Here is a 27,102-nt window from a genome sequence, read left to right as displayed (position 1 = left end):
GATGCCTTTTCACAAAAACGCATGCGTTTTTTAAGGGACTGCTTATAAACGGACCAAAAACAGGTTCAAAACGACATCTGTGGCATCACCCTTACAAAAATTACACCTTGCATAGGTCTATACACTGAAATATAGAATAATTTTTATCACCAGAATATGTAAGACGTAAAGAAACCTGTATAATATTCTCATGTTCCCATGATCGTAACAATGCAAAGCATAAAGTAGAGGTTTCATTTGGGGAGCACAGTGAAAACCATAAAAACACAGGCCACAAGAAAATGGCGCAATTTTTTCCCCATTAATTTCACTGCATTTGGATTTTTTTCCCATCTTCCCAGTACACGGCATGGAAAATTATAGGAAATAAAATGTGTTACACAGAAAACAAGCTATCATAAAGCCCCGTACGTCGAAAAATTAAAAAGTCATGGATATTAGAGGGTGTGGGGAGCAAAAAACGTAAACTCAAAAATGAAAAACGTCTGCGTCCTTAAAGGGTTAACCGTAAACGAGCTTCTAATTTGTAGTGGATTCTCGTCCATTACTTTCTATGAAGGCAGAGCAATCTTGTGAGACTTTACCACATGTCTGTGAAACAAGTCACCACACGGCCATGGCTTATCGATAATGGAGATTAGTTAAAACTGATAGCTGTAGCACAAGGGCAGCCATACTGCGTGCCACCCAGCTTTCCCAGGAACAGATTAAGCCACAACTAGAAATTATAACAACTTTTATTATGGATATAGACATAATTCCTGTCACAGGAGGCGCCCCCGGCCGCTCTACCACACACACAACATAATGAATTGCAAATTGCACAGTGCCGCCTTTCTGCTGCGCAACATCTCATCCCATTTTCCCGCCTTTGGCCGTCAGCCAATCAGAGGACGGTATACAAAGCTCGGCTCCTTACAGCCAATAGGAGTTGTCGGTTTTAGACCCTGCAAAACCGCACCCGTCTTATCGCTGTAGTGTGAGTGGGGCGGGAGGACGGCAGGGGGCGCTGTGCGGATGGCTGTGACTCGCTGAGGGAAATAGCGGTGGGCGCCGCCCCGCAGGCTGGGAGATCAGGAGCGCGGTGTCCGGTGACAGCACCAGGGGGGGAGGGGCCTGGCGGCGGGCATGCGCAGTGCCTCGTACACTCTATCTGAGGGGGCAGAGGCGCCGACATATTATTTGGCCTGAGAGGGAGGGGAGAGGCTGCAGTACAGACATCACACGGAGGGGCCTGAGCTTCTCCTCCACCACACGGAGCTCACCCGCAGGGGACGGTGAGTGGCTGCGGCGGGGATGTGTGAGGTGTGGTGGCTACAGCTGTGCCATGTATACATCACAGGGGGCATACAGGGGGTGTGTCCTGAGGGATGGCGAGCTCTGGGTGGCATGCCGGGCACATAGACGAGATGCCTCAGAAGATGGGACTGATGGGTGCAGCCTGGCATATGAGGGCTGTGGTGGGTGCAGGCTGGTATACGAGAGCAGTGCCTGGAGATGGATGCAGGCTGGCATGCGAGGGCTGTGATGGGTGCAGGCCGGCATGCGAGGGCTGTGGTGGGTGCAGGCTGGCATAGGAGGGTTGTGATGGGTGCAGGCTGGCATAGGAGGGTTGTGATGGGTGCAGGCTGGCATAGGAGGGTTGTGATGGGTGCAGGCTGGCATAGGAGGGTTGTGATGGGTGCAGGCTGGCATAGGAGGGTTGTGATGGGTGTAGGCTGGTATATGAGAGCAGTGCCTGGTGATGGATGCAGGCTGGCATGCTAGGGAAAGCGACGGATGCAGGCTGGCATGCTAGGGAAAGCGACGGATGCAGGCTGGCATGCTAGGGAAAGCGACGGATGCAGGCTGGCATGCTAGGGAAAGCGACGGATGCAGGCTGGCATGCTAGGGAAAGCGACGGATGCAGGCTGGCATGCTAGGGAAAGCGACGGATGCAGGCTGGCATGCTAGGGAGAGCGACGGGTGCAGGCTGGCATGCTAGGGAGAGCGACGGGTGCAGGCTGGCATGCTAGGGAGAGCGACGGGTGCAGGCTGGCATGCTAGGGAGAGCGACGGGTGCAGGCTGGCATGCTAGGGAGAGCGACGGGTGCAGGCTGGCATGCTAGGGAGAGCGACGGGTGCAGGCTGGCATGCTAGGGAGAGCGACGGGTGCAGGCTGGCATGCTAGGGAGAGCGACGGGTGCAGGCTGGCATGCTAGGGAGAGCGACGGGTGCAGGCTGGCATGCTAGGGAGAGCGACGGGTGCAGGCTGGCATGCTAGGGAGAGCGACGGGTGCAGGCTGGCATGCTAGGGAGAGCGACGGGTGCAGGCTGGCATGCTAGGGAGAGCGACGGGTGCAGGCTGGCATGCGAGGGCAGCGACGGGTGCAGGCTGGCATGCGATGGGTGCAGGCTGGCATGCGAGGGCAGCGACGGGTGCAGGCTGGCATGCGATGGGTGCAGGCTGGCATGCGAGGGCAGCGCCGGGTGCAGGCTGGCATGCGAGGGCAGCGCCGGGTGATGGGTGCAGTCTGGCATGCGAGGGAATGCATTGGTTGGAGACTGCCATTCTGGGGCTGCACACAGAAGATTCCATGCAATGGCTTCGGTGAGATGTGTACAGCATGGCATGCAAGTAACACATTGGCATACAAGTAATGTACAATGTATCCCTTGCATGCCATACTCTACCCATCTGCACACAATGTGTATGTGGTGTAGAGAAGGGGTCATGCTTGGCCACAGGTGGCATGCAGGGGACACAATATTATGTGATGGCATCATACAGCTACAATGTAATACACTGAATGCACAGTGCAAGGAGCTGCATTATGAGATGGGTGTATGTTGGCATACTAGGGTTTTACTAGGCAGGAGAAAGATGGTGCCATGTTAGGGTTTTATTATGAGAGCTAGACAGGTGACATGCAGGGGGTGCAATATGTGATTGGTGTAGGATGGCATACAAGTGCTGATTATGCAGCACTGTAAGGGCTTCATGTAAGGGCTTCACTACCAGATGGGCACTGGTGCCATGCAAGCGATGCAATATGTGATTCATAGGGCTACACTGCACAGTATAAACTACAAAAGGGCTGTGCAATAAGAAAGGCTGCACTGTGAGATTGGCACATGGTCGTCTGTATGGTTGCCCAGGGAAATTAATGCATTATTCAGTGAGTTATTCAAGATGGCATAGAGGTGGTATGAAAGAGTTGTACTGTGAAATAAGTGCCAGGGTGGCATGCAAAGGTGAAGACAAAGTGGCTTTTAGTGGTGGCCTTAATAAATGGATGTGTGGTGGCATGCAGGGGCTATCTGAGATGCCATGCCTCTCTTGGCAGGTGTGTGGGCACAGTAGTGCATTTAGTGAAAAGAGTGTGTGGTAATGATGACCATAAATATGGGGAACACGGGACTTTTGTATTTGAGCCTTTTTACACATACATATGTGACTAATTCCTGTGTAAGTGACTGATCTGCATCATCCTCCTCCTCCCCTACCAGAGTCCCATAGGGGAAGTGGAGGCTCCTAAGGATGCAAGGATTCCTATAGTCCCTGCAGTGTTCAGCCCGGGACATACAGCTTCACATGTCAAACACATTGAGAATATACTATATTATGTACATTTGTTCAAATTTATTGTCTGAAACAATGGGGCAGATTTATCAAGCTGTCTGAAAGTCAGAATATTTCTAGTTGCCCATGGCAACCAATCAAAGCTCAGCTTTCATTTGACCAGTGTTCATGAATATTTTAAAGGGGAGCTGTGATTGGTTGCCATGGGCAACTAGAAATATTCTGACTTTCAGACAGCTTGATAAATCTGCCCCAATGTCTGTGTAAGTGATGATGGAATTTTTGGCCAAGGGTTTCCGGTTTGTGGCTGCATGCGGATGCGCTGGGGATATTCAGCTTGTTTTAGTCTTACTGAATATCACCCATAATTAGTTATTTGGGTCCTTGGCAATGAGCCATATCTGAAAAATCTACTCTGACTTTTACATGACATAACCCACCTGTTGGAGCCGTGCAACTAAATTTGTCCATCTACCCCGCTAGACTTGTGTGCTGACACACGCCGGGTGCTTTCATGCTTTATAGGTGTGTTGTATCTTGTCTTGATGACCTGTAAACGGCAATTAATGACGTGCAAACGTATCCTGCAGCCACATATAATAACGTGGCGGGTAGATGTGTGCCGTGATTGTGAGGAAATATGGTTTATGTTCTGTTCAAGTGACGTGCGAGTCATCCCTGGTGATGAGAGGGTGGCATACTTGGCGAATAAACGATGGGAGTGTGTGGGAGGAGAAGATGAGCAGAGGCTTCTGGAGATGCTGGAAGCTTTCACAGCTGGGGAGATGATCCGCTCCTCCAGAAATACTGAAAACACTTCTATTACCGCACTTAATGGGCTAAAACTGCGATAAACCTGAGCAGTGGAAGTATAAGAGAATCTGATTTTATACTGGCAATCCCTAAGGAGAGCGTGCACTTAAATATTGTCTTCCTTTTAGGAACATGTTTTATTTTCTTTTTTCTTTTTCCCCTCCCCTGGTCTAAGGTGATATGTAATGGGCTCCATTCACACGTTACCTGTTTATAGTCCGATCCATGACCTATTGACGGACACAAATGATGCCTGACAGACACTTGATTGGCGCTTGTCAGGGACTTCTAGTATTGGCTGTCATTCTGCAATAAAAAGTAGTGGCAATTTAAAGGGGTTGTCCAAACTTGGAAAATACACAGGATGGGGCTATCATCCTAATTGTCAAGGGTCCAATAGCGGAAATCCCCTGACAATTTGGAGATCCTGACATGTATGTAGCACATAGACTATCAATAAGTGTTCAGTCTGATGTTTAATGGGGTTTTCCTACGAAGACAAGTTAGGCCCTATCCACGGCATAGGGCCTAACTTGCTGATCAGTGGGGGTCTCGGTGCTGTGACCCGTGGAGATCACGAAGAAGAGGGTGCTGACCGACCCCTCACTACTCCTCAGACTAATGGAGTGGACGGCCGGGCATGACTGTTCTGCTCCATTAATCTCTATGGTGCTGATGGAAATTGCCAAGCACGGCACTCACCGATCTCCGTCTGCTCCATAGAGATTAATGGAGCAGAACGGTCATGCGCGGCCGTCCACTCCATTAGTCTCAAGAGAGGCGAGGGGTCTGACCCCTCGTTTTAACAATCTGTGGGGGTCTAGGCCTCCACTAATCAGTAAGTTAGGCTCTATCCCGTGGGAAAAATCCCTTTAAGGGACCTGAGGGTGATGCCTCGCATGCCCTTTTTGAAAACACATCCATTTTTGACAGGTTTTACCAATTGGCGTACTTAAAACTGGTCAAAAACGGATGCGTTACCAAAAATGCATGCGTTTAACAAATGTGTTTTTGGACGGACTGCTTAAAAAAGGACCAAAAACGGGTTCAAACCACCCTTATGGTCATGTCTGTAGTTGTATTTGGCCTCGACTTGCCAGTTTCGACAAAACCAGTCAATCTCCTATTACCTAGTGCTCTGATGATGGTGGGGGGGGGGCACATGGCCACTTCAAAGTTTTTTCCATAGACTGACTCAATATAAAAGTCATAATTGAATAGAAGACTTCAAGTCCTAGTAAGAAACTTACTCTAAGTAAAAAATGCCATCAAACCTTGTACCGTAATGCACTCAACTTACTGGAAGACAGGGTAATGGCAGCGCAGCAGCTTCCCTCCCCCATAACTTCATTATTTTGATGTGGATATGGGTAAAGAAAGCAACGTTGAGTGCGTTTCTCTTCCATATAGTGTAGGATCGCGTATGACGGCGTACTGTATGGAATGTGGGATAACAGCTGCTGGGGGAGGGAGACGAGAGATTGTGTTTTGCAGTGACGTGTGTGGGAGAAGTGCAAAAATATTACAAGTTTACATTTAGCTCAATGAAAGCTGCAGGCTGTTCATTTTATGGGCTTTCTGTAATATTTTATCATTTTTAGCTAAGTGTAGCATTACTACGGTAATCCTCTGATCTTCAATGTGGCTGGTTGGAAAATCTTCCTTTTGAGTTTTGTTAAGAGTTAGGATAGTGTAACCCCAAGTGTACGTGGAAGTGGTTAGGGAAAATCTGCAGCGGATTATGGTGGCTTTTAAATGGGATTTTTTTTTTTTTTTTTTTAAAGTGAGGACCGCCGGTATAGCAACAACATAAGACCTTGGAGGATAATAACATGGTCATATGAAACTATTGAGTTTTCTTGCAAGATCTTACAATCTAGGAGATTCTCACTGTTTGTGGCTGTTACTGGCGGGTGTCAGCTGTACAACATAGTCGGCACCTTGAAATATATTGCAAGCTCAGCCCAATATGGCGCTAGCATAGATTTATGTTGGATGATTGCAAAAGGGTTAAGACTAATTGACAATAATGGCTCTAAAGTAAAACATCATGCTGTATGTGTTCCTTACACAAAAGTTGGATTCAATCAGGTTTGTTGGGTTAAAAAAGTGTTATTTGTTCTTAATAGTTTCTTGTTTTATACGACTGCCACAAAGCATGTGCTTGCCCTAAGATGGATTGTATATGATAATGTAAATGGGACCACTCGACAAGTGCTGAAAGGACAAGACTGCTGCAGTCTCTGTTGCAGGGAGGAAAAAGTGATCAGGAAACCACTTAAGAGGAGGAATAGGAGATCATAAGGGTCTGGGAGCGGCTTTTATGCTTCAACTCTGGCATCAGACCTCATCTATCAATGGTTTGTAGTAGACAACTCTGCACCGACTTAATGAGGCTTCCTGGATTAATAATAGTATATTGGTCTATGGAGAGAGTCTTCCTGATTTAGTATTTCAAGGCGTTAGCCCGAAGAACGTTTCTAGGTCTTGAGTAACTCTCCAGTTCTCTGTAAGGTGGCTGAATACTTGATACAGACGGTCCCCAACTTAAGATCACCCAACTTGCATACGATCCCTAGTTACAAATGGACCTCTGGATGTTGGTAATTTACTGTACTTTAGCCCTAGGCTACAATTAACAGCTGTAATAGTTATCAGGTGTCTGTAATGATGTTTTATTATTAATCCTGGTTCTTATGACAATCCAACATTTTTAAAATCAAATTGTCACAGAGACCAAAAAAAATTAGCTGGGGTTACATTTATAAAATATACAGTTCCGGTTTGCAGACAAATTCAACTTAAGAACAAACCTACAGAAAATATCTTGTACATAACTCGGGGACTACTTGTACTGTGTTTCCATGGAGAACACCATCGTTCACTGAGGGTGCCAGTCACAGGACACCCTGTGGTCAGGTTATTTTTGAGGGCCTACAACAAAAATGATTGTCAAAACTGAACAATGGATAATTGTCAAGTCACCAAGAATGTCAATGGAGTTTACTAGTTTCGCTGCTCCTCTTATTTTTGTTTTGTTATTGAAAATTGTAGATTTTTTTTTTTGTTTTCTTAACTTTCATGTGTCCTTTCAGTGTTTATACAGCAGCGTTTAGCATGGACTGTCATTGTAGAGGGAGAATGGTTTACACATCTGCTTTGTACTGTCATGGTGATCCGCATGAACTGGTTTGTTTCACTCTATAGAAGCTTTTTTTATGTTGGGATTATGTGCAGTATTGTTTATATATGGATTGTGTATTTTTGTAGAATTTGGTTGCTGGGATTGGGTTAGATGCAACGTCGGTTGCCGGGATTGGGTTAGATGCAACGTCGGTTGCCGGGGTTGGGTTAGATGCAACGTCGGTTGCCGGGGTTGGGTTAGATGCAACGTCGGTTGCCGGGGTTGGGTTAGATGCAACGTCGGTTGCCGGGGTTGGGTTAGATGCAACGTCGGTTGCCGGGGTTGGGTTAGATGCAACGTCGGTTGCCGGGGTTGGGTTAGATGCAACGTCGGTTGCCGGGGTTGGGTTAGATGCAACGTCGGTTGCCGGGGTTGGGTTAGATGCAACGTCGGTTGCCGGGGTTGGGTTAGATGCAACGTCGGTTGCCGGGGTTGGGTTAGATGCAACGTCGGTTGCCGGGGTTGGGTTAGATGCAACGTCGGTTGCCGGGGTTGGGTTAGATGCAACGTCGGTTGCCGGGGTTGGGTTAGATGCAACGTCGGTTGCCGGGGTTGGGTTAGATGCAACGTCGGTTGCCGGGGTTGGGTTAGATGCAACGTCGGTTGCCGGGGTTGGGTTAGATGCAACGTCGGTTGCCGGGGTTGGGTTAGATGCAACGTCGGTTGCCGGGGTTGGGTTAGATGCAACGTCGGTTGCCGGGGTTGGGTTAGATGCAACGTCGGTTGCCGGGGTTGGGTTAGATGCAACGTCGGTTGCCGGGGTTGGGTTAGATGCAACGTCGGTTGCCGGGGTTGGGTTAGATGCAACGTCGGTTGCCGGGGTTGGGTTAGATGCAACGTCGGTTGCCGGGGTTGGGTTAGATGCAACGTCGGTTGCCGGGGTTGGGTTAGATGCAACGTCGGTTGCCGGGGTTGGGTTAGATGCAACGTCGGTTGCCGGGGTTGGGTTAGATGCAACGTCGGTTGCCGGGGTTGGGTTAGATGCAACGTCGGTTGCCGGGGTTGGGTTAGATGCAACGTCGGTTGCCGGGGTTGGGTTAGATGCAACGTCGGTTGCCGGGGTTGGGTTAGATGCAACGTCGGTTGCCGGGGTTGGGTTAGATGCAACGTCGGTTGCCGGGGTTGGGTTAGATGCAACGTCGGTTGCCGGGGTTGGGTTAGATGCAACGTCGGTTGCCGGGGTTGGGTTAGATGCAACGTCGGTTGCCGGGGTTGGGTTAGATGCAACGTCGGTTGCCGGGGTTGGGTTAGATGCAACGTCGGTTGCCGGGGTTGGGTTAGATGCAACGTCGGTTGCCGGGGTTGGGTTAGATGCAACGTCGGTTGCCGGGGTTGGGTTAGATGCAACGTCGGTTGCCGGGGTTGGGTTAGATGCAACGTCGGTTGCCGGGGTTGGGTTAGATGCAACGTCGGTTGCCGGGGTTGGGTTAGATGCAACGTCGGTTGCCGGGGTTGGGTTAGATGCAACGTCGGTTGCCGGGGTTGGGTTAGATGCAACGTCGGTTGCCGGGGTTGGGTTAGATGCAACGTCGGTTGCCGGGGTTGGGTTAGATGCAACGTCGGTTGCCGGGGTTGGGTTAGATGCAACGTCGGTTGCCGGGGTTGGGTTAGATGCAACGTCGGTTGCCGGGGTTGGGTTAGATGCAACGTCGGTTGCCGGGGTTGGGTTAGATGCAACGTCGGTTGCCGGGGTTGGGTTAGAATGTCCACTATTGTACATAACAAAGTTTCACATTTTATTTGACTCTTTTAATACAATCTGTCGCTGTTACATCTTTTCTGAACCCCTGATGGTGTCCGTTTCAATGCAGGTTTTGAGGCAGATTAACCCATCAAGACTGCACGTGTGACAGCGGCCTAAATATAGAGGCACTGGCTAACCCCGTTATAAATAGTGCTGCTATGTACTAGAGACGGAGGGTCAAGGGGAGAGGTCACACAACTAGCATTCTTCTATTGCCATCTGTGCAGATCTTTATCCGTACAATGTATTGATTTGTTGTTTAGTAATGTCTCAGCACGGTCTATGGCTTCATAAACAGTTTAGTGCAACACAAATCTCCAAGGGCAAACGCATTAAAGCCGATCACCTTCCAAGTTCATTGTGTCCGAAGTTAATTTTTTACTTGCAATAAAAAGCACAGAACCAATGAGTGTTTATTAGGAGCCCGTCCGAGTTTTACATGTACAATGAGCTTGTCTTTAGGCCTTGGGAAATCTGTTGATAAAATCAGAATCGTGTACATGGTCATTTAGCATGGTATGCCCTTCTATAGAAGGTACAAAGTAGTGAATATTGGTTATTGTGTTGCAAATTAATATGCCTTTAGGTTAGTAATTTTTTTATTTCTTTTGTCATCTTATACTTTTTCTTTGAATAGTTCAGAGCCTGGTACATGGCATCAGCTGTGTGCCAGCTGCATGTTACATTGTATCAAAGGGCTTGCACAAACTTTGTTATACTTTATCCACGGGATAGGTATTATCAGTCTGGGGATTGCTGAGACTTCCGTCGTTCATGAAAATGTGTGTGCTGTTTTCACAAAATTAATGTGACCCCCTTTGACTCTGATATTTGTGCCCGAAAAATTAAGTAAATTGAATGATGCTTCCTTGACCCAAATGGCTGGAAGGGTTATGTTTTATTACACTGTGTACTCACCACATGCTGGAAGGCTGTAAAATATTTTGGCAATGTTTGGTAGAAACTTTTCACAGGTATTCTGATTTTTGGATACATTTAGTTTTGATAACCTGCATGTACCAGATTGTTGCTAGACCAGTCTGTGCCCTTAGGGATAATGTATTTGTGCATTGCATCTGAGGTGCAGGAATAGGGGCTGAAAAAACTGAGTGAGTGTGAGACATGGCAGGAGCTGTGTAGGTGAGATCACTTGTTTGTAGAAGAGTGATGACAGCCGTTCATGGGCACATGCTTTATAGTATATTATACATGTATGTCTCTGCATTGTGCTCTGTTCCTTGGTGCATCATTGCAGTCAGAAGAGCTGCTCAGAATTACATATACACAATCACAGTTCTTGTACGTCCTTGTACATGTAAATTGATATATGGTGTTGTGGCCTGTAACCATAGCACATCGTCCATCCACTTTATTGCCTTCCTTTCACTCGTAAGGAAATACAGGCTTGGAAAACGTTGAGATTACTTCAGAGGGGGACGTGGTGGACCGAATACACAACGCTTCCTTCCTTCCTTCATGTTCTTATCACAGAAACGACTAGATCATTTCCAGAGCTCGGTCATAGATTATTCATCATATGTCATCTCATGGTCACAATGGGAAATGGGTTTTTTTTTTTTGTTTTTAGTTTAGAGTTCACATTCCAACATTGGTTTGGCAAAAAAAACTTAGTTCTATTGGGATTTTTGTGTGTGCCATTGGGGTGTAATTATTAAAGGAAATCTACCATCATGATAAACCAGGGACATTACTCATAGATCCAGGTACAGTGACTGTGGTATCTACTTATATTTGGTATCCATGGCCTCCTTCCTTCTAACATCAACTTTTACCTCTCCCTGCTGTAGCGTCACACTGCCCCATCCCCTCTGTCTGCTGTAATCTCGCAAAGTGGAAGAAAGAAGTGGCTAATTTTACCTTGTTATATCTATAGCAAGTCGATGAGGGCGTGGTCTCCATGGGCTGAATCCCTACTTTCTCAGCATGTAGCAGTAATGTCATGTGACCTGAGTGGCATAATCTCAGGTCCTTTTAGCCTCCTAACATTAGCAAACTATACATTATGTATATATCTGATCAGATGAAATAACAGGGTGCCTCCATGGAGAGGAGTAGAAGTCCATGAAGGCATCCTGTGATTTCAAGTCATCAGATATATGCATCATGTACTGTTTACTAATCTTAGGAGGTTAAAGAACCTGAGATGAGGTCACTCTGGTAATAAGTGTATGTTAGAAGGAAGAAGGCCATGGATAACAAATGTAAGAACATAACCACAGTCACGGTGCTTGGATCTATGAGTAATGTCCCTGGTTTATCATGCTTTGCTTTGTTGGTAGATTTCCCTTAAAACTTGCCATAACATTTCTTGTATCATCCCTATCAGAATATAGTATAGTTATGTGACAATGCCACAACATTTATATGTTCTATTACCAGTCGGAGAGATGAGGTCAGTGATGGGGAATAAATCAGCTTTACAATCTTACTGTCCCCTTGTAGACACTATGGCACATATGTGTCTATAAGGGGACCGTAAGATTGTGAAGGATTGTAGGAGAATTTATTTGCTGCTCCCCCTGAATATGATAAATTTATGCACATTTTTTTTAGCGGGTGGATTTAATGGCTGCGAAGATCTGTATAATATTTCATGCCCTTGTGAGAAGGACTTGCAATTCCAGCACATGGTTGTTCATCCTTCTTCCTCAAATCAAGGATCTATATTTAGACTTTGCTTATATTCTGAGGTGAGAGCGGTATCAGCCTGTACCGTAGCCACGTACCTGCCTGCATAGATAACTCGTAGTTATGTTAAACACAAAGAACTATTAACCTGTCACCTCTACTGACACATGATGTATACTTTCCATTTCATCCTGTTATTTCTTGCATCTCACATCTGTTGTGTGGGAGGAGGACAGAAGTGGTACAGTGTTACTGTGCTATATATGCTAGTTCTGACATCCACAGATCTCTCCTTTTTTTGCTGCTTTGCAATCTCGATCTATCTCGGTATCTTACCCAAGTAAAAACTGCAATTAAAAGGCATGATCTTGTCTGCAGATTATAGAGCAGGAGGAGCTGAGCAGATTGTACATAGTGTCCTATCTGCAGGCAGCATGTCATAGAGCAGGGGGAGCTGAGCAGATTGTACATAGTGTCCTATCTGCAGGCAACATGTTATAGAGCAGGAGGAGCTGACCAGAGTGTACATAGTTTCCTATCTGCATGCAGCATATTATAGAGGAGGAAGAGCTGTACAGAGTATACATAGTGTCCTATCTGCATACAGAATGTTATAGAGCAGTAGGAGCAGAGAAGATTTGTGCATTGTCTTATCTGCTGGTAGACGTTTACAGAGCAGGTGGAATATATGGTGTGCGTTCTGCTGGCAGAAAGTTATAGAGCAGGAGGAGCTGAACAGGTTATACATCATAATGTCCTTTCTGGAGGCAGCAAGTTATAGAGCAGGAGGAGCTGAGCAGATTGTACATAGTGTCCTTTCTGGAGGCAGCATGTTATAGAGCAGGAGGATCTGAGCATGTAATACATCATAGTGTCTTTTTAACAGGCAGCATGTTATAGAGCAGGAAGGATGCTTCCCTGCCGTCTGAGGCAGCCATGGTATGGAAATGTTTGGGGACATCCTGTGCTATCTGTGTATAGAGGATACCTGGCATTGTAATCCTGTGATAATGAGATCAATCCTGAAAGACTCCAGGAAACGGGAAGTGGCAGATTATTCATAGGCTTTGTACTTGGCGTTTAACAAAACAGTAGGGTCTTTGGACGTCACTGGGGGATGGGGCTATCATGGGGTCGCCTTCTGTTTGGATCTGGAACAAGTGGATGCTCTTGTTAATGTAATTATTCTTGTATTATATGGAGAACTATACTCATTGGCTATAACAATTACTAGTTGGACATTGGTTTCTGGCAAAAGCAGCTGCTTGTCAGAAGTTTTGGATGAGATGGTCTCTTTTTCTATAGTGTTAAGTTGCAATACCGGAAGCAACCAGTGGCCAAGAGTGTCGCTATTTCAGTGGAGGTCACAACAACACTTTTTCTTCTGTGTAGTGGCCTACTAGGATAGCGGAAACAAGTTGATTTGGGGAGAGTCTGACTGATGGGACCCCCCTAGCAATCCAGAGAACAGGGTCCCATTATCACTAATTGTTGAAGCGCCATTCAGCAGATTAGGAGTGTCAGAAATTGCTGAGCACAGCGTCTGATATCTTGGTACTCCTCTTCATACATTAGTATAAGAGAAGACTTGCTGAATAACTGCGGGGAGATACCCGACCTATGAATGGTGCTCGGGGATTAGGGAGCTTTTGCAAAAGTATGTAATGTGATAGACATAATCTGTGGTTGTTTGAGGTCACCTGGAGCTATAATATGAGCTGTGTACTGTAGTGGTGTATGGCAACTTACCTGCACTGCTGATTTTGTTGCTAAATTTCATCTCTTTAAAGGTAGATTCCACTGCAAGTCCATGTGTTATGGATTTTTGCATTGGCTTTTTTGCTGCAGACTGCATCCCGTGTAACTGTATCCTTAGGACGTGTTCCTTGCATGTTAATGCAGACGGGAGCTGCCGCAATCTCTGCCGTAAAACAGTAAAGGAGGAAACATGAAAAGGACGCCGCTATTTGCTGCAATGTGTGAACGGATTAGAAATTACAATTTGCAATAATGTCGGACTGTCTGCTTTCTCTTCCTCCTGGCTGGATCGTTCAGCCCATTTACATCCCGATGAACTATTCATAGCCTTGTGAATAAAATAAGGGTATGAATATTTCATTACCTGACATGGAAATGGTTTGATCCTTGGAGGGAGAGCCCCCACTAATGCAGGAGTCAGGGCTGGGGTCTTCTGTGTCCAGCAGCTCTGATTATGGGAGAACACCTTTTGTATGAAGAGATGGGGACAGATTCTGATTATGGTTAGCCAGGCCAGCAAAGCATATGTATGAATACATTATTCAGTAGTCTATAATAGTTTATTTTACATTACCTGCAAGTGAGTCCCATGGGTAGGGCAGCTGCAGCCTGTGTCTCCTTATACATACTTCCTCCACTCCAGACCATCCCTCTCCCTCCCCTGCCTGCTCAGTGCATATGACTGGGCAGGGGGAAGAGAGGAGACTGAGACACAGGCTGCTCAGCGGCCCATCAAGCAACATGTCCGGGTTAGATGGATAACGCTGAACCTAAAGTTTGTGTCAGCTCATCTCTAATATTCAGCAATCCCGCTATAACTTCCTATAAGAGTGCTGGAGGTAGCTGGGAAATTTTTTAACTCTTCTAAAGTATTAAATGAAATCTACCACCAGGATCAAGGATTGTAAACCAAGGGCACTAACATGCTGGTGTGTTCTACCTCTGTCAGGATCTGCTCTTCTTTTAGCTTCTTATACCCTGTTTTTTTTTTTTTTTTTTTCTTTACAAAATAAGGCTTGAAAATTATGCAAATGATCCTGAGGGGCTCTAGGCTCCATAGGTGCCTCTCGGGCTCATTTGCATAATTTTTTAAGCCATTTTTTTTCTTAAAAGGAAGGGCATAGGAAGAGGGGATCTTCTCAAAGGGGGTGCACACCAGTATGTCAGTGTGCTTGGTTTACATTCTTTCATCCTAGTGGTAGATGTCCTTTAAATGGACACGTGCTCGATTTGCTGCTTCATAAGTGAGAACTGGACCCTCATTCTCGTGATGGTCTCTGTGGTTGGACCTCCATCGATAGTATGGTTATCCCTTATCTGTGGATAGGGAATAACAGTCAAGCTTGACACAATCCCTCTTAAAGGGCTCCCACCACCACTGCAATTCTCTAGCCACAAGACGGGGGAAATATATCATATTGAAGAGAGTCCCAGCAGTCGGTCATCAGTGATGGGATGTCTAGCAGTCTGTATCACAGCGACGTGTCCAAACTATTCCAGACTTTCCCTGTGCAGATCCCTCCTGACCTAGATAGTGATTTTAAATCTTCAGTAATAAAGTATTACTTCTACAAAGCGCGGCTGAAAACTTAATTCATTTGCGACAACAAAGACTCTGTCTCTGTCCGCCTGATGTTTTACAGCTGCAAGGAAAGTTGAAAAGTAGGACGAGGCAAGGAACGTCTCCGTTTCTTAGGAGCTGGAGAGACTTGCTGAACAATGTATAGTGCAAAGTTATCCTCTGAAAAGAGACTTGTCAGTCTGCCGGCCTTCAATAGCCGCGCCTGAAACCCTGCCAGACCCTACTGAATAGAGGAGAAAATAGCTCCCTGTATTAGATCTATCTGTATACTGGGCTGTAACAATTTACTGCTCAACCTCGTTGGATCTTGTTGGTTGCCTGACACACTAATTCACTAGTTTTATTGTCCTTTTTGTGAAATATTCTCTGTAGTTGGAGATTTTCCATCCAGGTTGATGGTTGGACATGGAGGAAAACATTCACTGGATCTGCTGTCTACAAGAGGTGTTCTTAAGCAGAACCAGAACCACCAGTCCCCTTGGGTAGAGGATGGAATGGACTTTATAATTTCCCTCTTTTATGTGAAGATCTGCCTCAAAATCAGGCAAATCTGACTTTTTCCCCTCATTGTCACATGAGATCAGCTGATTTTAGTGGTTGCCTGGGTAATGTGACTTCAGGAGCCCCCTATCTTCTGTTCTATAGCACCTATAAACATGATGCTGGTGTGATATTAAAGATAAGCAACTAATCTTTCAGATTTCATACATGGTATAGGACTTTGTGAGCGACAAAACCAGAGAGACTACAGTATTTTTCAGACTATAAGGCGCACCATCAATAAATGCCTGCTGAAATGTCTAGGTTCGTATATAAGGCGCACCGGAGTATAAGGCGCACCTGATTATAAGGGTGAATGACCAGCAAGTGGCAGACCTGTGCACAGTACAAGGCAGCTGTTGTCTGTAAGTACGGTTCAAATATAAGGCGCACTGCACTATAAGGCGCACCTTTGATATCTGAGAAAATCAAAGGATTTTTAGTGCCCTTATAGTCCGAAAAATACGGTACTTAAAACATAGTTTTGAGCTGAAGATAAAATTCTAAACTCTGAGATCCAGCTCACAGAACATGATATTGTCATCTTCAATATCTTCTCTTTAATAAATGAGATTTCACACAAGAGGGAATTTAGAAAGGACATTTCATCCCCTTCCTAAGGGGGATAGTAGTTTAGGAAGATAATCCCTGCTGACGGGTTCCCTTTAATAGTTTACTATTCATAAGTGTATGTAAAAGAGAATCTGACACCTTTGATACAGGAAATAAGAAGTAGAGCGGTGACTTGGAGTAAATTGCCCCCGTCAAAGGCTGATAAGATGGGATTAATTGAAATGTTCTTGCTCCAAAGGATGCTATTTACATTATCCGCATGCCCCGTTTGGATTGATAAAAGTTTTTGTTATAAGTTGGTAGAGACTATTTTGAATGATTTATTATGGAGGAGAAAGAGGGTTAGAAGTCCGTGTAGTGCAAATACAATGTAATTATGGATGAAGTATATTTATTGACTTTGTAATAATGTTGTGATGACATTGTAAGCTCCATATATTTGCTTAAGTTTTTCTGTATCTGTAATTTGTAATAAAGCATTCAAAGGGAAAGAAAGCAAGAAGAACATAAATAAATGAACTATAACATAATAAATACCGTAAGAGAGATGCGGTTGGTTACTATACTCTTGTCGGGGATTGGTACCAGAACTTTGCTTGGGATCAGGTTATGTGTCTGGGGGATTGAGCTGTCAGATTTCACTTGAAGGGATGGTGGTGACTACAGGAATTTAGATGTGTGTTGTGGTAGTAGTATTATGTAACTGTGGTGTCTGTATGAAGAAATGTAGGGTCATGCTGGATTGTATGTCACAGGTTAGGGTTACATGTTGCATTGCACTCCATTGAGTGCCAGAGGTGAGGGCGGATTGGAAAGCCACTAGACAAATCTTTAGTCAACACTACAAACGCTACAAAATTACAGTAACGCTACCAAATCCCGACTCGCTAAGCACAGCATTCACCAATAGCAAAATTATACAGAAGGAAACCTGATGATAATTTTGACCCCCAACAGTTTCTCCCTTAATGCCCCTTGGCATTTATTTACCATCCACAAAAATAGATAAAATCCCTTACAATGTGATCCAAGCCGCAGCTGTCACTATATAGGGGATACAAGTAAAGCAGCACATTATCCAGAGCCCCTGCTGTGATATTCAAGGAAGTAAGCATCTGCTAAAAAAAATAACCCTAGAGTACAGATAATGTCATACAAATCTGTAAACATGACATTGATGTGACCGGAGATAAAAGGGGGAAGCGCTGCACAGTACAAAGTATGTTGTGCAATTGGCCAAACCGCTGCAAAATACATAAGGTATGATAAACTTGTCTGGCCATCTAATAATAGTGTTGTACGACCTGACTTCTTTTATTTGACATCCAAGTAGATCATAATTACCGGCTGCGCTACTCTGTTACTTTTGCACCAAATTTATGCTTTGCATAAAGGAAACCTACCATTTTGTTTTCATGCATTATGAACCAAACATGCCTTGTAGCTACACTGATGGAGGCAGATATCCCTGTGGTAAGTGGTTTTGCAGAAAAAAAAAACTATTATAAAATTATGATAATGAAGCTCTCTTGCTACTTAGCCTGGCTCAGCGCTTCTCCCCTCACATTAGCTATGCACTGCACCAGAGAATGATGTAATCACTCTGTTATCCCTGACAGGCAGAAGTAATCCATCGCTGCACCATCTCTCTGCTGCTGTGTATGAGTCATCCAGCTCTGGTTGATTAGTCCTGTCTACACAGTTCAGGAAGCTCCGTGTAATGTGTTTATGTAGGCATCCAGCTTTCCCTGAATTTTATCATTGTTTTTTTCAGCAAAATCACTTGGCACAGAGATTAAACAAGATATGTGCCTGCATCAGTGTAGCTACATTATTCTCAAGGTATGTTTGCTTCATAATGCATGAAATCGGATGGTAGATTTCCTTTAACTTCCTGTGGTTGACAACAAAACAGTAGGTGATGGGTGACGGCTCCACCACCGGAGACCTGCCTCATCCGGCATCTGAATTGTGTTTTAAATGCAACTAAAATGCTGAGTGTGAACACGGCCTAAAAGCAATTTACTGAACAATGGGACAATTACTAAAGAGGCTCTGGAATAAATTGATGGTGAGAGTCTTCATTTCCAAGGGCTTGAGAGTGGGATTTTTGCTGTGTACGTCTGACTTTTGTCTTTAGTATTTAGAGGGTCATAGTGCAGAGCTTACATGTAGTGTTTACTATGGGAGGCTGTAAGTACACGTGAGGAGATTAAGGGTGAAAACTTGGAGCAGCTGTCGGGCCAAGGAGCTTTGTTTTCTGTTTTGCACAATCCTAGTGTGTGATGTCTGCTCCATTAAAGGTTACATCCACCTTCACATCCACTTTTCTTTTTCATGAATTAGACAAATTGTTTATTGGGGGGGGGGGACTTTTGTTGGTTGTTGTTTCACATCCCCTTGTATTTATATGGGGTCCATGTATGAGCGGACTGCCCAATCCTCAAAACTTGAAGCTGGTCCTATTTCAGTATTTTCTACCATCCTCGCTCAAGATGCACAGGCTGCAATGAATGGACCACAGGATTGTTGGTTGCACGTGTGCAGATATCCAAAATCCACCACTTTAAGGGCGCTTTCACACGAACGTAATGGGGATCGATATGGTGCGGCCGGATATCTGTCCCCCATTGACGAATGTGGCGCCCATTCACGGACTGGTGAGCACACGTATCACCGTACTGTGTCTGTGCACGGCAAAAATATAGGACATGTCTTATTTCACCGTGTTGTGATGCCAGTCGGTGGCTTCTCTACAGAGCGGGGAGGGATCAGCAGCGCTGTATTTTTTTTGCTTACGATAGTCTGAATGTACCAGCACACTACACTCCAGCTATATACTGACTAATTGCACAGTTCTGATATCCTTTTAAAGAGTAGATGTTTCCCATTAAATTGTACAAGAATTGTATTTCTAGGTACCACAGAAGTGGAGATATTCATTGTTAAACATCACCATTTTGACAGAAAATTTATGAACGGCTCTTGTTTCTGACTTTCAAGTGATCGGATCATTTTCTTTACGTCCAGAGATCTTCTAGTCTGTAATCACGGGGTCAGCGGTGAGAGTTGTGCTCCACTTGAGGCTAGGCTGTCGAAATATCACTGCGTCTTCTTTGCGAAGGCATTGATGGGGCCTGTGCATCCATTCCCATGTGGATAGTCTTACCTTTTTGTTTGCTTATTCTGCAGCCATTATTCTATTAGTGATGAGGGAAGGTCTCTGATTTTGTCTCTGCTATTGGTTACAATCCGTCCCACACCGCGAGCACAGAAAAACTTTGCAAATGTATTTCCAGACACTACCAAGAAGTGAAATCATCGCACGTTCCTGCAGATCTGGCAGCGGTTTAAGGAATATTTAGGAGTTTTTAGCTCTGTATCCAGAACATCTGTTTTCACTCTCTTTTTTTTTTTTGTTAATCATTGACACCTGTGGATTCTGTAATAACAGGAAAATTTGCTAAGTGCTGGTTAATTGCTGCGTAGTGAAATCTCTCATGAACACATTCTAATAAATTGCCTAATGGCTGAAAAATATTCCCTTTATTTGCTTTACGCCTTGAGAACGTCGTAAGGTTCCCCCATGGGATCTTATTTCATTAGCCTCTTTCACGAGGGAACTGAGGCCGTGTTCACACCTGGCGTTATGAAATACAATTCAAAGGCTGTGGCCACCTTCCCGCGTAGTGTTAACGTTGCGTTTACTTACTCATTTACGTTGTGTTAACACCGTGTTTAAGTGCCATTCAAACACCAAGTGTGAACACGGCCTTAATGTACACAATGTCTCAGATGTAACTGAAAGTTCTGTGTGTTCTAGTACTTCCGACTTAAATGGGTTGTACCAAGTAATTTTGTGAGAATGGGTCCCGGTGCTTGTGATTGGATGCGCTCCCAACATGGATAACAATCGCGTATTGTGTTGACAGTGTGTTTGTTCAAGCAACTTGATGTAATCACAATGTTAAAGGGGTTTCCCACCAAGCAAGTTAAGCCCCATCCACAGCACACTGATGATAAAAATTCTCCATGCAGCACAATTCATTGAATCCTCTATAACTGTAGGACTAAAGGGATTTGGAGTTTGGGGTTACTATTTGCTATATTCCCTTTAAAGGGTTTCTCCAGTCCTAACAAGTTATCCCCTATACACAGCACAGGACCCCCACCTATTGTCCAGTTATCTAATGGACAAGTGGAAAACTTGCAGTGACCGGGGAAATCCCAGGAGGATGCCGGACGGGTTCACGTTTACTTTGCCCTTTTCTTTGTAGCCGTCGTTCAATTTTCCTGATCCTTCCAGTAAAGTGTTTTCCGCATGAGCGAGACCTTTAATTGCTCCCGTTTATATTTAATAAAATGTCGCTGTAATTGAGTACAATTATCTTCTCCTCTTATAGATAATCCCCTTAAGTTACCATGGAGCAATTTTTTTTTGTTTTTTCCCCTTCATGTAGTAATACAATGTATGAGGAGATGATCTGTAAACCCTGGCTTCAGTCATGTAGAGGGGCAAAAAGTGATCAGGTCTAAGATTACTCAACCGATATGACTGCACTTCATGTAAAAGGGGTTCTCCAGTCATAGCAAGTTAGGCCCGGTGGTACAGTGGTTAGCACTACAGCCTTGTGGCGCTGGGGTCCTAGGTTCAAGTCCCACCTAGGTCAAAAACTGCAATGAGTTTGTATGTTCTCTCTGTGTTTGCATGGATTTCCTCTGGGTCCTCCGGTTTCCTCCCACACTCCAAAACATACTGGTAGGCTTGTGAGCCCCATTGGGGACAGGGACTGATTTGGCAAGCTATGTGCAGCGCTGCATAATCTGTGTGCATTATATAAATAAAGGAATTATTATTATTATCCTGTGGATAGGACCAAACTTGGGTGTTGGAACCCCCATGGATCTTGAGAACGGGGGTCAGCTTTACCCCTGTTGCGCCGGATATGACCAGAGCAGCCAGTCTCACACGAGGCATAACTATAACTCGAGCGCCCTTTCACCTTGTTGCCAACGTGTCGGACAGAAAGATTGTAAGTCCTGTAGTCGTATGTTTGTCAGACGTTGGAGATTGTGATCTGAGATGTGATCAGTGACCTGTGGATTCGCTGTAAATGTCACATGATGCGTTGAAAGATTCATGTGTGTGATGAAAAACAATGACCTTTTTTTTTTTTCCACAATCACATGAGCGTTATACAGAATTTCGAAGTATGTAGCAAACTCACATGCTTGCGCTTCAAAATCAAAATCCTGGGTCGCCTTTCATGGTCTTGAATTTCGACCTACGAAGTTTACTTTAGGAATGGAACGGGGGAGTTGCTGCGGCTCTGTTCATTGGTTCGGTAGAGAGGGAGGAGCGAGTTAAAGCGGTTGCAAAAACATGGCAGCTTTCTTCCAAAAAACAGCGCCACACCTGACTATGGCTTGTGGCGGTATTGCAGTTAAGCTGTATGGAGATGAATGGAGCTTAATTGCAGTACCATGCACTACCCATGGTCTTTTTGAAAGAAAGCAGCCATTTTTTTTTAACCTTCAGACAACCACTTTAGGTCCATTTTAAGTCATGGGAAAGTTGGACGAACCCTTTATGTGTTCTTCATTTGCTAATAATATGATTTATACAAAACTTTATTTAAAAACTATTGTACAGATGTATAAAAATCTACTATTTTTCTGTCGTTCTTCAGAGCAAGATAAGGTCGTACTATGAATGGTGATTCCAATGCAGGGGTGGTGACTTCACCACCCCCAACCAACGCTCCACATAAAGAGAAGTATTTCGACCGCGTGGATGAGAACAACCCGGAATACTTGAGAGAGCGAAACATGGCACCGGATCTACGCCAGGACTTCAACATGATGGAGCAGAAAAAGAGAGTCTCCATGATACTCCAGAGTCCGGTGAGTAGAATATGTTCTGAAGCTTGGTCCAATAACCTGGCATGATCTCACGGGATTGGGGTACAAGCCAAATCTATGTTTGGGTAATTGGTTTTCTTTTTTTATTACCATAATATATCGCCATACTGTCCAGAAGACTAGAGAGCAAGCCATAAGCTGCTCCGTCAACCATCAACTCTTGTTATTTCAGAGACCTGCAGTGAATTTAATTGGCATTAAGATTGTGTTCAGAAACTGGGATGAAGACTGGACACAGGAAATAAATCTGGAATCTGAGGCATTTTAATTAATGTGATTGATCTCCTGCAGGGCCCGGCTGCTGTGTGACTTTTATATATTTTTTTTCCACATTAAATTACTCTTGTTAAATGCAGATCTAATCTGGGCAGACCACAGGTTTATAAAGTGAGAAGTGAGCCTTCCGGCTGCTGTTTAGAAAACCCGGGAAAACTTGGTGCCTATTATAATATTTGGTGAAAACGCAGACTGCAAATCTTGTTGAAATACTGTTAAAAAGGAACTGTCAGGTCGATTTGGGAGCCTAAACCAACCACAGGTCCTTGTGGACCTAAGGTTTAGGGTCCCAAATCGACCCGTATGACTGATGCACGTGCAGGAAAAAAAAAACTTTTATACATGCCTATTGTACCTCATGGGACTCGCATCTGAAAATCCTCTTGAGATGCAGCAAGTAAAGCCTTTACGTGTCCTGTAGCTACAGAGATTGGGCAGCACACAGGCTCAGTGGTTACCACTACAGTCTTGCAGAGCTGGGGACCTTGGTTCTAGTCCCACGGTCAACATCTGCAAATAGTTTGTATCTTGTCCCGTGTTTGCGTGGGCTTCCTCTGGTTTCCTCCCACACTCCAAAATCATACTGGTAGGTTGATTAGATTGTGAGCCCCATGGGGACAAGGGCTGGTTTGGCAAACTCCGTGCAGCGCTGCTCAATATGTGTGTCCTATATAAATAAAGGAATTATTATTAATGAAGCCGTGGTTTACTATATCAATAAAGGAATAATTATAGTGCACACAGATTTTACCAATGGGGCTCACAATCTAATCAACCTACTGGTATGTTTTGGAGTAGGACCCGGAGGAAACCCACGCAAACACAGAGAGAACATAAAAACTTTTTGCAGATGTTGACCCTGGGACTTGAACCCAGGTCCCCTGTACACCGACTTCACTTGCCGTATCACGCAGATGCCGAAGGGAAGTTTTTAAAGTTTGTTTTTGCCTCTTTTACACGCCAGCTTAAAAAAAATTGGGACTTAAACTGTAGGTGGGGGCGTTGTAAACTCGGGTGTAGATTTTTTTTTTTCCTATAGGTCACCAGGCTTGTAGTGAAACTTTTCCTGTATGATGCACATCAGGAATGTCACAGTATACAGTCTTTTCCTGTTTGTTACCGGCCATGGCGGCTGTGATATGAGCATTCCTCACCTGCTCTGTTCACACCACCATCATGGCTTACGTTTTTTTGTTTTTTTTTTTAACCAAAGCAGAAATTATAATCTATTAAATGGTCTTAATCTATTTCTTCAGGCCTTCTGCGATGAACTGGAAACCATGATTCAAGATCAACTTAAAAAAGGAAAGAACCCAACCGGCTTGTTGGCGTTACAACAGATAGCGGACTTTATGACCACAACTGTGCCAAGTGTTTACCCATCGGCTCCTCAAGGTGGAATGGCGGCATTAAACTTGAGTAAGTGTGCATTTTCTGAACCAATATGTTAATGTCGCCTGTTTGAGAGAATTGCTCTGTTATGTTTTTCAGCTTAAAGCACATTGCGTCTATGTGATCCCTTCAGATCAAAAGTTAAAGGGGTTGTCCCCTATCCTTACTTTCCCTATCACCCAATAATTTGTTCATCACGGAGGGTCCCAGTATTGGGGGGGGGGAGGGGCAAAGTTCAGGAGAATTGGGGTCGGTCTGTTCAAATATGCCCCCTGCCGCCCCTTTCAGTGTCTCTGGCACTGACTGAGAGCCGAGTACTGCTCTTTGTAATATGGGTCACCATCTTGGAGATGAATAGAGCAGCAGGGCACATGTGCGTTCATATTCTTTGGAGGTACAATGGACCCCCTGTTATTGGCCAGTGATTGACTCTATTTTATACACTATGCACAGTCAGAACTTTGTGCACGACAGCACCAGTAGACCAGAGCGAGCAGCCGGAACCGGAGGTCCATTCACAAGGGTTGGTTAAGTTTTTAGCTTGTGTGTGGGACTGCAGTGCTGAGCTGCTGTAGTAATTGATAGCATGGACGCCCACCAATTGCTGTGTGTACTGTATTATACCGAGAAGAGGAAAATATTTTATGAGCCTCTTAGTGAATACATTGATGGAATGGGTATTTTCGCACTGAATTTTCCATGGCGGTTCCACGGGCTCCTTGCAAATATCCAAGAGGCTTTTATCAGGTGGCAATTAGAGACACATTTTTTTATTTTCCATATTTTTTTTCAGTTACATTTCCTGCATTACAGGTTTTTCATTTTGCAGTATTGACAGACGTGGATAAAAGCAAGGTCATTTCATGAAATCCATAACAGAGGGTCATTAGAGGCCGGTGGTATAAATTATGCAGTTCATTCAGTAGCAGGAAAAATTGAAAGACTCTCTGCAGTCTCAGTATGTGATGCATGTGGACCTCAAAATTTTATATCCTGTAGTGTATTTTCTATACTCTGTGCAGCGTATGACCACTGTGTATTTATTTCCAGGTTTAGGAATGGTAACTCCTGTCAACGATCTCCGAGGATCCGACTCCATTGCCTACGAGAAGGGCGAGAAGTTGCTTAGATGTAAGCTAGCAGCGTTTTATCGATTAGCTGACTTGTTTGGATGGTCTCAGCTGATCTACAATCACATTACTGTAAGTATCGGCACATCACATGCACTTACTGCCTGACCCAGGACTCCTTGTGCAGACTGGATTTTAGGGCAGAATTCGTAGTGATATTCTTAATTTCTTCCACATAAAAAACAAGGAAATTTCACAGGAGAGTTTGCTCCTTTCCTTTGACCTTGCCACACCTTTGGATGAGTGCAGATGTTTCAGCATTCAATAAAGGAATAGATTAATAGTGATCTAGAAATGTCCACGTTATACAACATGGAGAGCTGCCAGAATCGCTTTTAGGGCTGTAAAACAAAGTCCTCCCAAAGTGCAAATCTAGAAAGTCGGAAGGAATGAAAACATTGTGTTCTTTCATCCTGCTATCTCACAGAGTCTGGAAAAATCTCCCTCCTGACTCTTAATATCTCGCTAACTTCTTGTCCTTCCTTTTGCATACATTCCATTGTCTTTTCTATAACTGGTATTTGTTAATATTGGGATATTTTTAATTTTAACTTTATATTTTTTTCTTGTCAGTAATCCTTAGTGGACCCTATACCAAGCCCATATCTGTTCTGCTAGTCCTTACTTCTCCATTTGCTTAACCCCTTAATGACCCGACCCTTTTCTTTTAGTGTTTTCCGTTTTTCACTCTCCACTCTTCCGAAAGTCCCAACTTTTTCATTTTTCCACTGTCTGTATTTAATATCACAAACCACGCAGCATTCCTGTGTTGGGGGCTGATCACACTATAGGTAAGGGATTCTTAGCATCGTATCGTTCAATGATGTAAGAAATCCCTCTTTCCCCTCTAAACAGCAGCACTGCTAATGTAATTGATCACTGTGTGTGTGTGTGTGTGTGTGTGTGTGTATATAAGTATAACGGGTATCCCGGAGATACCAAATTTATATAGGTTTTATCACGTTTGCATACATTTTAAAAAAATTTAAATCCTTTTATGGAAAAAAATAATAATAAAAATAATATTCTGACACCACTTTTTCATAGATACTTCAGTGTACGGAGTTGTTCAAGGTGTCATTAACTTTTTTTTTTATTGATCTCATTTGGGAACTTTACGACCTTTTCTTCACTTTTAATTTACATTTTTATGATTAGCGAACACGTGGCAATTTTCATGTTATTTTCTTTACAGGGTGCACTCCAGAGAACAGTATATAAACAAATAATATCTTATTTTATTTGTGTTCCAAGGAAAGGGGGGGGGGGATCTGAAAGCTCATGGTGTATATGGTTACTTCACAGGTGATCAGCATTACAGATCCTGAAAAATGACGGGCCCAGGAATCTCTGAGACTACTGGCTGTCATGGCTATAAATCGGAACCTACCATTTAAATGCCACCTGTATTTAAATGGTATGGTTGTTTCGCAAGTGGCATTTAAGTAGTCTACACCTGTGATCGGTGACAGCAAACACCCCCCATATGTGGAGAGGACTAAGCCTCTGAGTTCTCCTCATACCCCCTTAATGGCGCCATGTCTTACTATTCTATCATGGGTCGTTAAAGGGATTGTTCTGGATCGTAAGTCTTTGACTACTGGCCCCAGGGGGTGTAATAACAAGGAGTACATTATACTTCTCACTCTCTGCCAGTCCAGGGCAGCAGCTCCCATCACCGCTGGTCTCTGTTGGTACACAGAGGCTCTTTGGTGACTTTACATCGATAGCTCACACCCAAATACAGGCCGCAGCTATAAAAACCACATGAAAAATAATATGGTAATGAGTTGTACTGTTGAATTCTACAGATAGGTTACAGTGCAGTCCACTTATAAATTTACAGAGGAAATGCAGTAGTACTTCTCTGTTCGGGGAATCGTGAGAGCATTGCCTCCCCCATGTGACTTGTCAAATTGGTCGTTTAAAAGAAGCTTCTAAAATTATTTTTGTATTTAAATTACATAAGGCAAATTA

The 27,102-nt window shown here is 44.3% G+C and overlaps 1 protein-coding gene across 8 annotated transcripts in view; it reads left to right on the top strand.

The window, feature by feature from the left end:
- Window positions 1-1,060: 1,060 nt before the first annotated feature.
- The window catches only part of ADD1 (adducin 1), a 51,029-nt gene continuing 24,987 nt past the window's right edge, over window positions 1,061-27,102 (top strand). For 2 of the 8 annotated variants that reach the window (XM_072126179.1, XM_072126183.1), the window contains exons 1-4: window positions 1,082-1,277; window positions 22,096-22,309; window positions 23,860-24,022; window positions 25,046-25,197. In XM_072126179.1, the coding sequence (XP_071982280.1) occupies window positions 22,115-22,309; window positions 23,860-24,022; window positions 25,046-25,197 (510 nt within the window). In that variant the 5' untranslated portion in view covers window positions 1,082-1,277; window positions 22,096-22,114. Of the gene's footprint in view, window positions 1,278-22,095; window positions 22,310-23,859; window positions 24,023-25,045; window positions 25,198-27,102 lie in introns of all 8 variants that reach the window. The other 6 variants (XM_072126185.1, XM_072126180.1, XM_072126177.1 and 3 more) reach the window with 6 other exon arrangements.

Source organism: Engystomops pustulosus, chromosome 1, assembly GCF_040894005.1.
Source record: "Engystomops pustulosus chromosome 1, aEngPut4.maternal, whole genome shotgun sequence".
Classification (NCBI taxonomy): Eukaryota; Metazoa; Chordata; class Amphibia; order Anura; family Leptodactylidae; genus Engystomops; species Engystomops pustulosus.
This window is presented reverse-complemented; position numbering and strand designations above follow the sequence as displayed.